The sequence below is a fragment of the Stegostoma tigrinum genome, chromosome 25 (assembly GCF_030684315.1).
Source record: "Stegostoma tigrinum isolate sSteTig4 chromosome 25, sSteTig4.hap1, whole genome shotgun sequence".
Taxonomy (NCBI): domain Eukaryota; kingdom Metazoa; phylum Chordata; class Chondrichthyes; order Orectolobiformes; family Stegostomatidae; genus Stegostoma; species Stegostoma tigrinum.
Window position 1 is genome coordinate 10,907,693 of NC_081378.1, and position 16,009 is coordinate 10,923,701.

The window sequence follows — 16,009 nt, forward strand, 5'->3', positions numbered from 1 at the left end:
AATACTCAGTTCACCTTTGTGGGGATTTCAAGCAAACAGTAAACTTTCTCGCAGCTGAATGAGTACCCACTTCCTCACATAGAGGAAGGCATGCAAAGTTTGCCAGGGGAGGGGCTATCCTTTTCAAAGCTGGACTTGAGCCACACGTACCTGCAGTTATGCCTCAATGAGGAGTCCCAGAAGGGTTCATGTCAATATACAAGAATGTCATTTGGGGTATCATCAGCCTTTGTACTTTTCCAGTGGACAGTGCAGAACATTTTACAAGTCCAGTACACGCTGCCAGTGTCCAAGGACAAATCAGAAGAAATGAGCTTGGGGCAAAAAATGTCGCAGGAGAAGCTACAAGCCAAAGACCAGGTCTACATGCCCGGAAATGAGGGGGACTAATGCAGTGATTGGAACCAGGTTGACCTCATCGGCTATTCGGTCATTGACAGTAGTTGTTAACCTGGGCCGATCAGGTAAACACTGGCTGACTAATACAACCAGGGTATCTGCCGGGCTTTGCTCATTACTGGTTACCTGGCCAAATGGGTATTTTTCCTCACGATGGAATAAAATTATTTTCACGTGTTGCTTTCATTGACTGGGGAAAAAAAAAAAAACAGGTGATGAGAATCTCCTCAGTACAGGTGAATGACTCCGAGCTGGCTGGTCACAGCCAGGATACTGTGCCCATGTAAATGAAGGGTGACTCGGTGATGGGAAACCAGTCTCTGTGCAGTCATTCCATAGACCCTTACCATTAATTAGCATCGCTGTTTGCTGATTCAGGACAGCCTCAAAATAGTAGTTAAAATTAGGTCAAGGCTTGTCACCTTGAATTATAATGAGAAATTACTTGAAAGACATTTGACAAGGGTGGGAGAGAAATTCCACAGCTGTTTCTATATCCTCACTTTCCTTCCGATGGGAGAATTTGTTCCCGCATTCTTGGCAAGATGCCAGTGAATTGCCATTAATCCATATTCTGCTAATACAGGGTAATCTGATCCAGGACTCAGTTTCTAGAGAGATCCAAGTTTGTGTAGGATAAACTTCCTACAGTTAACATTCAAGTAAATAACTTGGCAGTATTTTGTAAAAACTGGCTAATAAAGGGGTTAGATGACAATAACCAATATCATGTTTGTAAGACAATTTCTGCATCACTGCAAAGTGAATTCAACTCTAAATGGGATTTCAATGGTAATTCGATATCATTGCTCCCAACTTTAAAATGTTGCCACAGGCAGGGAAGTCCAGGTGTGCAGGCTTTCTTTTTGGACAGGATATTTGCAGCTACTTGGAAGGAACTTGGCAATGCCTAGTTACAACGTAAAATGTCATTATCAATTCAAGAGTGGCTGCTATAATATAAATACACCATAACAAGTCATAAAAGGAGATAAGAGAACTACAGTCAAGTATATGTCTTATAATGCATTTCTTCCCAGGCATCATCCATCACTTATTTAAAAAAGTGAACTCGGAATCAGAGATTTGTTTTTAAACGAATGAGGTAGTCTTTTGATCTGAGATAATGTTAAGCTAGGATAGAGCCTAATGTTACAATGCAAATTCTAAAAGTGAACATTAGCCAAAAAAAATGAAAGGACTGAGAATGCTGGGAAACTGAAACAAAAAAGGAAATTGCTGGAAAGTCTCAGGAGGTGGTAGACGCAGACACGTTAGCGTCTTTTAAGATATATCTGGACAGGTACATGGATGGGCAGGGAGCAAATGGACATAGACCCTTAGAAAATAGATGACAGGTTAGGCAGAGGATCTCGATTGGCGCAGTTGAAGGGCCGAAGGGTCTGTTCCTGTGCTGTAATTTTCTTTGCTCTTTTCTTTGTTCTTTGAGGTCTTACAGCATTTGTGGAGAGAAATCAGTTAACATTTTGAGTGCAGTGACCCTTTTTCAGAACCGTTGAGTTCTGAAGGAACACTGGACTAAATGTTTACTCTGCTTTCTCTCTTTGATGCTGCCAGACCTGCTGAAATTTTCCAACAATTTTTGCTTTTGTTTAAAAGTGACCATCATTGTTTTGCTGTGAATTGCCAGTCATCAATTCACAGGCTGTTCCTATTTAAAGATATCATACTTTATTCCCACTCATATCAGTGTCTAGAAATCCACTACAAAATGAATAGCTTTTCATGAACATGTTACTTTGTGAAAATCCCATTCATGGTCACATACACTCGTTTTCTTAAAAAATGTAATATTTCAGAAGAGACATACAATAAAAATATTACTTAAAATAGAGATATATGGCTGAACTCTATCAGGACAAAGGCAAAAACAACAAACTTCAAATGATCACAGCAATTTATACTCCATGTGAAAAGGCTGCTGACTGGTTGTTAAGTCAATGCTGGTTGACTAAGGCATTGCCTTGGAGAAAGAAATAAAGTACTATGTGCTTCCCCTGCTTCCAGCCAATTCACAAAAGGATTGGATATATTCCTTTAGTTCTTAGAGAACGGGCCTGTACATAAATGTAGAGTACAGACACATTCAACCAGCCCAGATTTCCAAAACCCCAAACATTTTGAAATATTTATATATGGATCTGGTCATTGCAGGCTAGAACAGCATTTATTGCCCATCCCTACTTGACCTGGAGAAGCTAGTGCTGAGCTTCCAGCTACAGTCCTTGGAGTACAGGTTCATGCACAGTACTGTTTGAAAGTGAGTTCTAGGGTTTTGACCTAGGAAGTGAAGGAATTAGCAATACGATGCCAAGTCAGAATGGTGAATCATTTGGAGGAGAACCTGCACATTGTGGCATTTCCATGCATCTTCCAGTCTGGAAGGCATTGCTGAGAGGTCTCAGAGTGTTACTACTGCGCATTATGCAAACGGTGTACTGTACTGCTATTGTAGGTTCATGGTAGTGGGAGTGAATGATGCAGGTGGAGGTTCAGAGCCATTCGCACAAGCAACTTTGTCCTGGCTGGTATCAAAATTTGAATGGTTTTGGAGCTGCACACAATGAAGCATGTGGGGAGCATAGTTGACTTGTGGATGAAGAACAGGCAACTTGGAAACAGAAGGTCTCCTAAAGAATTCATAACCTCTGACTTGCTTTTACAGCCATAGTACTTAAATGACTGGTCCAGTTCAGTTTCTGCTCAATGATAACCCCCAGTATTTTGATAGTGCAAGATTCAGCAATAGGCATGCCACTGTGCGTCATGGGGCAATGGTTAGATTCCCTCCAGTTGGAGATGATCATTGCCTGCCACTTCTTGTACAAATGTTTCCTGCCTGAGCCTGGATCTTTTCCAGGTATTGCTACATTGAACACTGACACTATGACTGCACACACAGCATTGAAAGAGACACTTTGGTCCAACTTGCCCATGCTGATCAGGTTTGCCAAACTAAAATTGTCCCCACTTGCCTGTGTTTGGCTCATCTTCTTCAAGGAGATAGAATCATACAGCTGTACAGCATGGAAAAAGACCATCATCCATGCAGACCAGATATCAGAAATAAATCTAGACCCATTTGTGAGCATTTGGCCCATTTCCTTTTGAAGCCTTCTTATTCATATACACATGCCTTTTAAATGTTGTAATTGTACCAGCCTCCAACCCTTCCTCTGGCAGCTCATTCCATACATGCACAACCATTGTATGAAAAAATTACCCTTAAGTCCCTTTTATATCCTTCCCCTCTCCTGAGCCGATGCCCCCTATTTTGGGACTCCCCACCCCAGGGAAAAAACCTTTTTTTATTTATCCATGCCCCTCTTGATTTTATAACTTCTTTAAAAGGTCACTCCTCAGCCTCTGACACTCCAGGGCAAGTAACACCAGTCGATTCAGTCTCTCCATATACCTCAAATCATCCAACCCTGGAAAAGTCCTTGTAAATCTTTTCTGAACCCTTTAAAGTCTCAACATCCTTCCTACAGCAGGGAGGCCAGAACCGCACGCAGTATTCCAAAAGTGGCTTAAGCAATGTCCTATACGGCTGCTACGTGAACTCTCAACTTCTATACTCAATGCACTAACCAACAAAGACATAACCAACAGAGAAGATGGTAAGGGGGGGGGGGGGGGGGGGGGTGTGGCATTGTTGGTCAAGGACAGTATTACAGTTGCAGAAAGGATGTTTGGGGACTCGTCAACTGAGGTAGTATGGGCTGAGGTTAGAAACAGGAAAGGAGAGGTCACCCTGTTGGGAGTTTTCTATAGGATTCTGAATAGTTCCAAATATGTAGGGGAAAGGATAGCAAAGATGATTCTCGATAGGAGTGAGAGAGACAGGGTAGTTGTCATGGGGGACTTCAACTTTCCAAATATTGACTGGGAACACTATAGTTCGCATACTATAGATGAGTCAGTTTTTGTCCAGTGTGTGCAGGAGGGCTTCCTGACACGGTATGTAGATAGGCCAACAAGGGGCGAAGCCACATTAGATTTGGTACTGGGTAATGAGCCTGGCCAGGTGTCAGATTTGGAAGTAGGTGAGCACTTTGGTGATAGCGATAACAATTCTGTTATGTTTACTTTAGTGATAGAAAGGGATAGGTATATACCACTGGGCAAGAGTTATAGCTGGGGGAAAGGCAATTACAATGAGATTAGGCAAGATTTAGGGAGCATAGGATGGGGAAGGAAACTGCAGGGGATGGGCACATTAGAAATGTGGAGCCTATTCAAGGAAAAGCTCCTGTGTGTCCTAGATAAGTATGTACCTATAACCCATACACCCCTGAACACTACGGGCAATTTAGCATGGCCAATCCACCTAACCTGCACATCTTTGGACTGTGGGAGGAAACCGGAGCACCCGGAGGAAACCCACGCAGACACGGGGAGAATGTGCAAACTCCACACAGTCGCCCAAGGCAGGAATCGAACCTGGGTCCCTGGCGCTGTGAGGCTGTTAGTGCTAACCACTGAGCCACCGTGCCGCCAACCCTGGTAATTATAGACCAGTGAGCCTTACTTCAGTTGTTGGTAAAGTGTTGGAAAAGGTTATAAGAGATGGGATTTATAATAATCTAGAAAAGAATAAATTGATTAGGGGTAGTCAGCAAGGTTTTGTGAAGGGTAGGTCGTGCCTCACAAACCCTATTGAGTTCTTTGAGAAGGTGACCAAACAGGTAGATGACAGTAGACCGGTTGATGTGGTGTATATGGATTTCAGCAAGGCGTTCGATAAGGCTCCCCCACAGTAGGCTAACGTACAAAATGCGAAGGAATGGGATTGTGGGAGATATCACAGTTTGGATCGGAAATTGGCTTGCTGAAAGAAGACAGAGGGTGGTAGTTGATGGGAAATGTTCATCCTGGAGACCAGTTACTAGTGGTGTACCGCAAGGGTCGGTGTTGGGTCCACTGCTGTTTGTCATTTTTATAAATGACCTGGATGAGGGCGTAGAAGGATGGGTTAGTAAATTTGCAGACGACACGAAGGTCGGTGGAGTTGTGGGTAGTGATGAAGGATGCTGTAGGTTGCAGAGAGACATAGATAAGCTGCAGAGCTGGGCTGAGAGGTGGCAAATGGAGTTTAATGCAGACAAGTGTGAGGTGATGTACTTTGGTAGGAGTAACCGGAAGGCAAAGTACAGGGTTAATGGCAAGATTCTTAGTAGTGTAGATGAACAGAGAGATCTCGGTGTCCATGGTCACAGATCCTTGAAAGTTGGGACCCAGGTTGACAGGGCTGTTAAGAAGGCATACAGTGTTTTAGCTTTTATTAATAGAGGGATAGAGTTCCGGAACCAAGAGGTTATGGTGAAGCTGTATAAAACTCTGGTGCGGCCGCACTTGGAGTATTGCGTACAGTTCTGGTCACCGCATTATAAGAAGGATGTGGAAGCTTTGGAAAGGGTGCAGAGGAGATTTACTAGGATGTTGCCTGGTATGGAGGAAAGGTCTTACGAGGAAAGGCTGAGGGAGTTGAGGCTGTTTTCATTTAGAGAGAAGAAGGTTGAGAGATGACTTAATTGAAAATATAAAACAATCAGAGGGTTAGATAGAGTGGATAGGGAGAGCCTTTTTCCTAGGATGGTGACGGTGAGCACGAGGGGGCATAGCTTTAAATCGAGGGGTGAAAGATTTAGGACAGATGTCAGAGGTAGTTTCTTTACTCAGAGTAGGAAGGGAATGGAACGCTTTGCCTGCAACGGTAGTAGATTCTCCAACTTTAAGTACATTTAAGTCATCTGGATAAGCATATGGACGTAAATGGAATAGTGTAGGTTAGATGGGCTTCACATCGGTATGACAGGTCGGTACAACATCGAGGCCCGACGGGCCTGTACTGTGCTGTAATGTTCTAGGTTAAAGGCAAGCATACCAAATGCCTTCTTCATTGTCCTGTCTACCTGTGACTCCATTTCCAAAGAACAATGAGTCTGCACTCCAAGGTGTCTTCAATCAGGAGCTTACCATCAAGTGTATAAGTCCTGCCCTGATGTGCCTTTCTAAAATGCAGTACCTCACATTTATCTAGATTAAACTCCATCTGCCACTCCTCAGCCCATTGGCCCATCTGATCAAGATTCTGTCGTACTCTGAGGTGATCTTCTTTGCTGTCTACTACACCCCCAGTTTTAGTGTCATCTGTAAATTTACTATCCATACTTCCTTTGTTCACATCCAAATCATTTGTATAAATGACAAAAAACAGTGGGCCTAGCACCAATCCTTGTGGCATACCCCTGGTCACAGGCTTTACTATTCAGGTACCTACCGAAAGGTTTTTCAAATGTCATAACTGCATCAGCATCCACAACTTCCTTTGCTAGTTATTCCATGTGGAAAACGACCCTCTGCGTGAAAAGGTTGACCCTCAGATCCCTTTTTAAGTTTTTTCACGTCACCTTCAAAATACATTGCCTAGTTCTGAACCCATCCACCCCAGCGAAAAGATTGTTGCTATTCGCCTTATCTATGCCCCTCATGATTTTATAAACCTCAATAAGGTCACTCCTCAAATGCCTACGTTCGAGTGAAAAACATCCCAGTCTATCCAGCCTCTTCCTTGAACTCAAACCCTCCATTCCCAGCAATATCTTGCAAGGCAACATCCTTCCAACTATATAAAACTGTGCTTACATCCCTAGTGGGTGATGGTGCTGTCTGGTTCATTGTAAGGCAGTGAGTAGGACTATGTCAGGTTGTTGCTTGGCTAGGCTAAAAGACAACTTTCCCAATTCTGGCAGATGTTGGTAAAGAGGGCTTTGCAACATCAACAGGGTGGTGTTTGCTGTTGCAGTTTCCAATGTTTCAGTCAATGCCGAGGGTTTGCCTAGTTCCACTGCTTTCTTTAGATTTTGTAATGGCCTGATTCAACAGAGTGGCTTTCCAGGCCATTTCAGAAGGCTGTTAAGTATAAACTACATTGCTATAGAAGATCATAATACTGAGCATGACTAGACAATTCAGCCCTTCGAGCTTGCTCTGACATTTGATACCATTCTTGCTGATCTCATTTCACCTCAACTCCAATTTCTTGCCTGCTCCCTGTAACACTAAATCATTACTAATTAAAAATCTGTCTGCCTATTTCCTCAAATTAATTCAGTGTTCTGGCAACTGCAACATTATGGGACAGTGAATTACACAGAATCATGGCCTTTGAGAGATACAATTTAAATTTGCTTTCCATTTCCTGAAAACCATGACCCCTCATTCTAGATTGCTGCACAAGGGGAAACATCTGCTTGAAATCTACTTTGTTCATTCCCTTTAGCAACTTAGAAACCTCAATCAAATCTCCTCTCCCTTCTCAACTCTAATACACAAAGGCTTGACCTGTTCAATCTCTCCTCGACAAGCCTTTCATCTCTGAAATTGGTATGGTGGAACTTCTTTGAACTGCCTCCAATGCATTAAATTTTTTCTCAAGTAAGTTGGCCAAAACTGCATGCGGTACTCCAAATAACTGGATTCATACATAGGCCAGACAAAGGTAAGGATAAGACATTTTTAAAGGGCATCAGTAAACCAGATGGTCCTTTATGACAATTGACAATGGCTCCACTGATGTCATTAGACTTTTTTTTTTCAGTTTCAGATTTCTTGAATTCAAATTTTTAAATCGCCTGCCAGATGGAATTCCAACCCATATCACCAAGATAACCTAAGTTCTGAATTACTAGTCCAGAGACATTACCACAGTACCTCTGTCTTCCCTTACTCAAATGTGTACTCTTAGATGTTAATTCTGAGATTGCACAATACTTGCTAACCAATCCTGAATGTGCTGATGGCTTCAGTGGCAATCAATTTAAGAAAGTCAAGCTTTTCAAGCTGCTTATTTACATTTGCTAAAAGCACCAATCATAGACAGGGACACATTTTCTGAAAACCCTTATTCTCCCATATATTCAAGCTTTATACCTTTATGAATTATCTGGAAGCATGCAGAATCTATTGTTTCTCACTGTTTGCCCCATAGAAGTATCTCGGCTAAAGCAAGCCAATTCGCCAAATAAACAGCATATTTCCTTTTCTGGGAAAATTGTGATTGTTTGAAATTTGGCATTCTTACCTCTCTCCTGATAAGTAAAAGGTGAAAATCTCCAGTAACATGTCGCTCTTTTCTATGATTTTTGAGTTCTACACAACCAAGCAATGCTTATACAGTTGACAGACTTGCATTTATGTACTGCTGTTTGTGATAGCAACATGCCCAGAAGAACTTTACAATCAAATTAGCATTTTTGGCATGTATCAGGAAACAAAATAGCCAATTTGCTCAGGGTCTCACAAACAGCCACAAACTAAAGGAGCATAGAATCATATTCAGTGAAGTTGGTTAGGAATAACTGCTGGCCAGGAGACTGGAAAAAAATCCTTCGGTCTACAGTGAAGTGTTTTATGGCCATGCTTTAATGTTGCACCCTATAGAAGGCAGTCCCAACAGCACAGCACACATTTGACACTGTATCAGTGTACCATGCTAGATATTGTACCCATGGACAAGCATATGGACGTACATAGAATAGTGTAGGTTAGATGGGCTTGAGATCGGTATGACAGGTTGGCACAACATCGAGGGCTGAAGGGCCTGTACTGTGCTGTAATGTTCTATGTCTCTGGAGTGGGGCTTGAACCTAGTACTCATTGACCCTACTTCTGACTCAACAATGAAACTTAGAAAGAACCCCAGTTTTTTAGCCAACTACATCCCATTCAGCATCAACTATACATCTCAAAGAAGCACCCAACGTCCTCAAAAGTAGAGATGTATAAAACACTTCTATTTATTTCAGGTTTCATCATAGTTTGCAAAACACGAAGATGTGAAATTTTGCTTCATTAATTCTAATCAGATAGCTGAGTTCACTAGAGTATTCTCTGGCGTATCTGGTTCAAAGTTTAAATTTAGAACATGAAACGTTAACCATGCTAATATTTCAATGTAATTATGAAGAAGTGCTACACTGCTAGAAGTTCTGTTTTTGGACGAGATATAAAAACAAGGCCCCGTCTTCCAATTCTGATGGATGTAAAAGGGTTTCATGGCATTACAGAAAACAGCAGGCAAGTTTTCCCAATGTTGAAGTCATCAACGTCTAACAAAAGTACTAAAAAGGAGTTCAATTGATTTCTTTAAATCATTCAACATTACACATCTACATTTTGTTGCACAGGATCTTCCTGTATGCAGTTTGGCTGCCAGGTTCATCTATTTTTCAGAGGGCTCTTGTGGCACAGTGGTTGTGTCCTTACCTGAGAAAGCTTGGATTCAAGACACCCCTGCTCTAGTGGTGTGTAATGACAAATCTGAACAGGTTGATTAGAAATTATCTATCTACTTTACAGTCACACAACTTCAGAAGTAAGGAATTAACTACAGTGTATCAAAAGACTCCCTCGGGATATAAATGCAAGTTCTTTTTCCAATTAAAATCTCAGTAAATTATTTTCTAAACACGTTGGTGATATTTGTTCACCTTTTCAAAATTAAATTTAATCTTCCTTTCGTTGTTTCAGAACATTCTGTAAACATTAGGAGGCATTTGGGTAATACCTGTCACAATCCTGAGACCTGGCATTGCAGCACAATGATTGGAGCCTGTTCACATTTTATAGTCAAGCTATCAATATTATTGACGGAATTTGGACTTGTATCGTGCCTTTGATGACCTTAACATGTTTCACCTCAAGACTCAGCCAAGAGAAGATATTTCATAAGGGCTCTTGTGACATAACAGTAGTGTTCCCACTTCCGAGCCAGGAGACCCGAATTTCAAGTCCCACCTGCTCCTGATGTATATCAAAGCAACTCTGATCAGGTTGATTAGGAAAATATTATTAAGATATTTTACGCTCACATGAGTGGGCAGACAGTGGCAATGAATTAAGCTAATAAATGTGAAACTGCATTGTAATTATGTCATGGTTATGGTTCTAATATGGTTATGCTGAAGTTGAAGTAATATACCTTTGCAAGATTTCTTATCTTTAACATCTTCAAACCTGAAAGATACTCACTAAATGCTGTTTAAGCTTTGGCATGATCTTCTTCAAAATACGATCATGGTGTTCTTGAAACCGTAACAGTTTTGGAAAACCTGGAACAAAGAAACCTAAAAAGGAAAGTATTACAAAGAATAAATATACAGTCTGTACAGCTTTAATTCTCTGGCAACAAAATTAGATAAGTATTTTGCATAGCATTTAGGTTGCAACGTAGTCTGACTTCTACTAAAATAATTATTTTTTGAAAACATAAGACAGAAAGAAGCAGAATATCCCAAGTGCAGAAATATGAAATAAAAAGCAGAAAATTGTTGAAATACAATGATAAGCAATTCATGATCCAACAATTATAAGAATGGGATTCATGTTGTAAATATTCAATATGTCACTGGATTCCTCATCATTTAAAATAGCTCCTACAGCATTACATAAGTCATTGTAAACTTAACCAAAACTGCCAAACTCACCCCTATAAATTCCATTAGTGAGTGCACTGCAGTCCAGCAGAAGTGACTGTTCATTTGTAAGTTTTGTTTAGGTTGCCCAAGGGCGGAATTGAATCCAGGTCTCCAGTACTGTGAGGCAGCAATGGTAACCACTGTGCGGCCCCAAACATGGGTCCAAAGAAAACGGCAAATACTAAAGCTACGGATGGAAGCAAGCTAGCAGCACTGGCCAGTATGGTGATTGAACATGTGATCTTGGTGTTATTAATACCACCCTGTAACCATCTGAACTCTCTGGGCATTGACTGTTAAAGATGCAATGAATAAGATATTGGGTGAACATATTTGTCATTTCTAAATATCCAGCTATGAGGATCAAATGCCTTTACATGGCAACCTGGAAAGCAACGTATCGTGGTAACCTGAAAATGATAAAACTGCATCCTTTGTACAGAGAAATCATTTGTTTGTGAAAGCTCATTTATGCAACAAAATGTAGATGTGTCAGTTTGGCAGTGTGGCAGTCTAATGAGAGAAACAAAATTGTATCCTTGATTCCGAGAAGATGGAACTCCAAAAGAACATAAATTTCCCTCAAATTAAATAAATTCTCATAACATGTCTTCAGTACCTCTTGACTATCCAGAACTGAAAAATATTAAGTGCTGCTTTAACGTATTACACACTTCATGGCATTTGCATTGTGTTAAATGACATCTTGATTTAGTTTTTATTAGAATCCAAGAGCAAGGAGATAGGCAATTTGACCAATCATGTTTGAGTGAATTATTGTAAACAGCTTTCTAATACAGTCCCCCTACTCTAGCATTTTTCCCTATGATGCTGCAAATTAGCTGTCCTCAAGTGGATGTCCAATCGTCTTTGGACAGTTTCTGCAGAATCTACTCACGCCACCTTTCAAGTAGCACATTCTACATTTCAACAGCCCAGTCACGAAAAAAACTTCCATTTCTTGCCTTACATTTTTGTCAATTATTTTTGAAATCAACTTGCCTTTGAAGATGCTATCAAAATATTGAATACTTAATTAGGTCTCCTCTTAATAGTTTGAAATGAAGCAGAAAAGATTAATTGCATAGGAACTAGATACTTTGTGCAACTGGTTCATGGCAGTATTTATTGCTCTACATAGGTTTCCGTGTACTATTCCTTAACTAACTCCATGAACACATACTCTTTCCTTTCTAGCAAGTTTTAAGAAGATTTGTAGCTCAGGTTGAGGTTCTGAATGTGACTTTGCTCACTGAACTGGAAGGTTAGTTTTCAGACGCTTCGTCACCATTCTAGGTAACATCAACAGTGAGCCTCCGATGAAGCGCTGGTGTTATGTCCCGCTTTCTATTTACGTGTTTAGGTTTCCTTGGGTTGGTGATGTCATTTCCTGCATTGGTGATGTCATTTCCTGTTCTTTTTCTCAGAGGATGGTAGATTGGCTCCAAATCAATGTGCTTGTTGATAGAGTTCCGGTTGGAATGCCGTGCTTCTAGGAATTCTCGTGCGTGTCTCTGTTTGGCTTGTCCTAGGATGGATGTGTTGTCCCAATCAAAGTGGTGTCCTTCCTCATCTGTATGTAAGGATACTAGTGATAGTGGGTCATGTCGTTTTGTGGCTAGTTGATGTTCATGTATCCTGGTGGCTAGCTTTCTGCCAGTTTGTCCAATGTAGTGTTTGTCACAGTTCTTGCAAGGTATTTTGTAGATGACGTTCGTTTTGCTTGTTGTCTGTATAGGGTCTTCTAAGTTCATTAGCTGCTATTTTAGTGTGTTGGTGGGTTTGTGGGCTACCCTGATGCCGAGAGGTCCGAGTAGTCTGGCAGTCATTTCGGAAATGTCTTTGATGTAGGGGAGAGTGGTTATGGTTTCTGGGCCCGTTTTGTCTGTTTGGATTTGTTGCTGAGAAATTGGCGGACTGTGTTCATTGGGTACCCGTTCTTCTTGAATATGCTGTATAGGTGATTTTCTTCTGCTCTTCGTAGTTCCTCTGTGCTGCAGTATGTGGTGGCTCGTTGGAATAATGTTCTAATGCAGCTTCGTTTGTGGGTGTTGGGATGGTTGCTCCTGTAGTTCAAAATGCATGGCATTCCAACCGGAACTCCATCAACAAACACATAGGCTCCAAATCAATCTACCATCCTCTGAGAAAAAGAACAGGAAATGACATCACCAGCCCAAGGAAACCTAAACATATAAATAGAAAGCAGGACATAACACCAGCGCTTCGTCGGAGTCTCACTGATGATGTTACCTAGAATGGTGACGAAACATCTGAAAACTAACCTTCCAGCTCAGCGAGCAAACTCTTCCCTTTCTCTTGTGTTTTTCTAGCTTCCTGTTAAATGCGTCAATATGATCTAATATTTTACTTTCAATGAAATACTCAGTCAAAACTACATCCAGACTTTTCATGAGCTGCAATGGCAAAACGGTCAGCGTTTGCTTTTTTTTAAACTGAAGCCAAGTCCAGATGTATGTTTAAAAATGAAAATCCAAAAGTGACGTAAAAGTTTACACCCTCATAAATACAATTAAAATTCAACAAACTGATGAAATTCTTAATTTTTAAATTTAGTCTCACTCTAAAAACCATTAAAGAAAATGAGTTGTTAAATGAGTAATTGCTTTGTTTTAAAAATTGCATAATATCATAAAATTACTCTTTCAATGTTGGTTGCATATGAAATGTCAAATTATGATAAAAGCCCAGGCTTTTAAAAATCATTTTGAGAAGGTTTGATAGTTTACCTTCCATCTAAATTTAAACTCCTTTGTCCTGATTTGAGTCTTTTTTTACAGTGCAAACATAGGGTTACATGAAACTTGCCAAGCTTCCCAATGGTTTTCCATTCAATTCAATATCTTCCTCAAATACTCACAAACCTACCCATTCATGAATAGTGCACCCGCTCCCCCCCCCAACCAACTCCCAACCCCAAACTACTAAACAATCTCCAAAATTCAGAAACTACAGATGCTGGAAATCTGAAACAAAGACATGAATTGCTGGAGAAATTCAGCTAATCTGGCAGCATCTGTTCAGAGAAAGCAGAGTTAATGTTTCACATCCAGTAAACAAGGGTCTGAAGAATGGTCACTGGACCTGAAACGTCAACTCTGCTTTTTCTCCATAGATGCTGCCAGACCTGCTGAGTTTCTCCAAGAATTTCGTTTTTTTGTTGCACTAACTAATCTCTGCAGACATGCAACCATCTTCAGACATATCCCTTTCATTGCAGCACAGATGAAGCTGAGAGTCTGCTCTGCAAAGAACCATTACAAGAATTTTGTCTAAAGTGTTATAACTGCATTGAGTTGACAAACATGTTAATCAGGTTAGCTTCATCTCAAGTAAAAGTGAGTGCCTCGCATCTGTCACAGTGCAACTTTCCACCTTGGAAATTACTTCACATCATGTTTGACAGAAATTATGTAGTTATAATTTTCATTAACCATCGTAACTCATCCGTATGCAGTATAGCTTCATTTTAACAACGGCCAAATCTTCATTCAGATAACATGCAAAAAGATGGCAACTGTGAATATCTGACGAATAACTGACGAACAACTGGCGAACAGGGTTGTTCCCAGCTAAGTATATTCATTTATGACATAATCTGGATTCATGAATCAAAAGAACAAATCACACTTTAAACCTGGCTAAAGAATATTCCTGATTCTGACTTTTAAAATGAGATGCCATGGTGCTGCTGGAGGTAGATTATCACAGAAATGAAATGTCAGGATGCTTCTATCTGATGACTTCAGCAATGTCCCTCTGAAGGAGGACAAGGACAAAAACAAAAACAAAAACATCCCAGATGTATCAGAAATAATCAAAGTCCTGTTGACAGGGCATTGACCCAAAATATAACTACTACTTGTGTGTAATAACAAGGTGTAGAGCTGGATGAATGCAGAAGACCAAGCAGCATCAAAGGAGCAGGAAGGCTGACGCTTCGGGTCTAGATTCTTCTTCAGAAATGGGGGAGGGGAAGGAGATTCTGAAATAAATAGGGAGCGGGGTCTAGGCCTGAAACGTCAGCCTTCCTGCTCCTATGATGCTGCTTGGCCTGCTATGTTCATCCAGCTCTACACCTTGTTATCTCGGATTCTCCAGCATCTGCAGTTCCTATTATCTCTACTACTTGTGTGTGTTCACAGATGTTGCCAGACACGTGGAATATTTCCATTTTCTGCTTTTACTTGAAAATGCCTTCCGAATCAAAACCAACTGTGTAAATACAAACCATCTGGCATCACATGACCTATTCACATTAAGCATAACCATCCATTTCTCGTAATCCTGTCAATTAAACTTCACCCTAACCATTGCCTCGAGCATCATCTTTTCTACAGATGCCTTCCCAGTATCATCCCCTTTAACAAACACCAATGTGAAGTACTTAATTTTCTAAGTTTGTCCTACACCTTGCAGAGGATATCAATCTCTATGTCTGGAATAGGCTTCACCCCACCACTTACTACCATTTTCTACTTCCATAATAGAGGATCTTTCAACTTATTTTTACATTAACAGCCAATCCACTCCCAATATCAGTCTTTGCTAGTATTTTTTCTCCTATTGTTTCCTCTATCAGCTTACTATATTTGGTCTGGTTCTTACCTGAAAAACCTGATTACATGCAAATTTGTTTCATTATATTCTGCAAGTCTCTCATCACCCAAGGAACATTGTTTTAGTTCCCTACTCTTGTCTCTTTTTGGGATGCGTCCAACTCTTATTTATAAACTCCTTAGTTAGCCCGTTATCCTGCTAGTTTTTCTTGTCAGTCTTTAGTTACATCCTGCCCTAGATAGATCTCCTCAACCCACAGAACTTAGCTGTCTCCCAGTTTAGAAATTCCACAATAGCTTGTTTCTTCATCTTCTCCATTAAGTCTTGAAGTTTAGATTCCCAATGATCAATTTTACCTAAAGGTTGCTCATGGACACTTGGTCCAGAACATGTATTTTGACAGACAGTATGGAAAAGATCAGAAATCTAACTTCACGCATAGCAGGTAAGGGGATAACAATGAGAGGGGTAATGTCAACACAGGACTGAGGTGCTGTACTTAAATGCACAGAATATATGAAACAAGG

General features: G+C 40.6%; 1 protein-coding gene across 6 annotated transcripts in view; it reads right to left on the reverse strand.

Annotated features, from left to right (window-relative positions):
* Positions 1 to 16,009, reverse strand: part of usp6nl (USP6 N-terminal like) — a 230,743-nt gene that overhangs the window by 38,742 nt on the left and 175,992 nt on the right. For all 6 annotated transcript variants that reach the window (XM_048553726.1, XM_048553725.1, XM_048553727.1 and 3 more), the window contains one exon: positions 10,456 to 10,550. In XM_048553726.1, the coding sequence (XP_048409683.1) occupies positions 10,456 to 10,550 (95 nt within the window). The remainder of the gene's footprint in view (positions 1 to 10,455; positions 10,551 to 16,009) is intronic.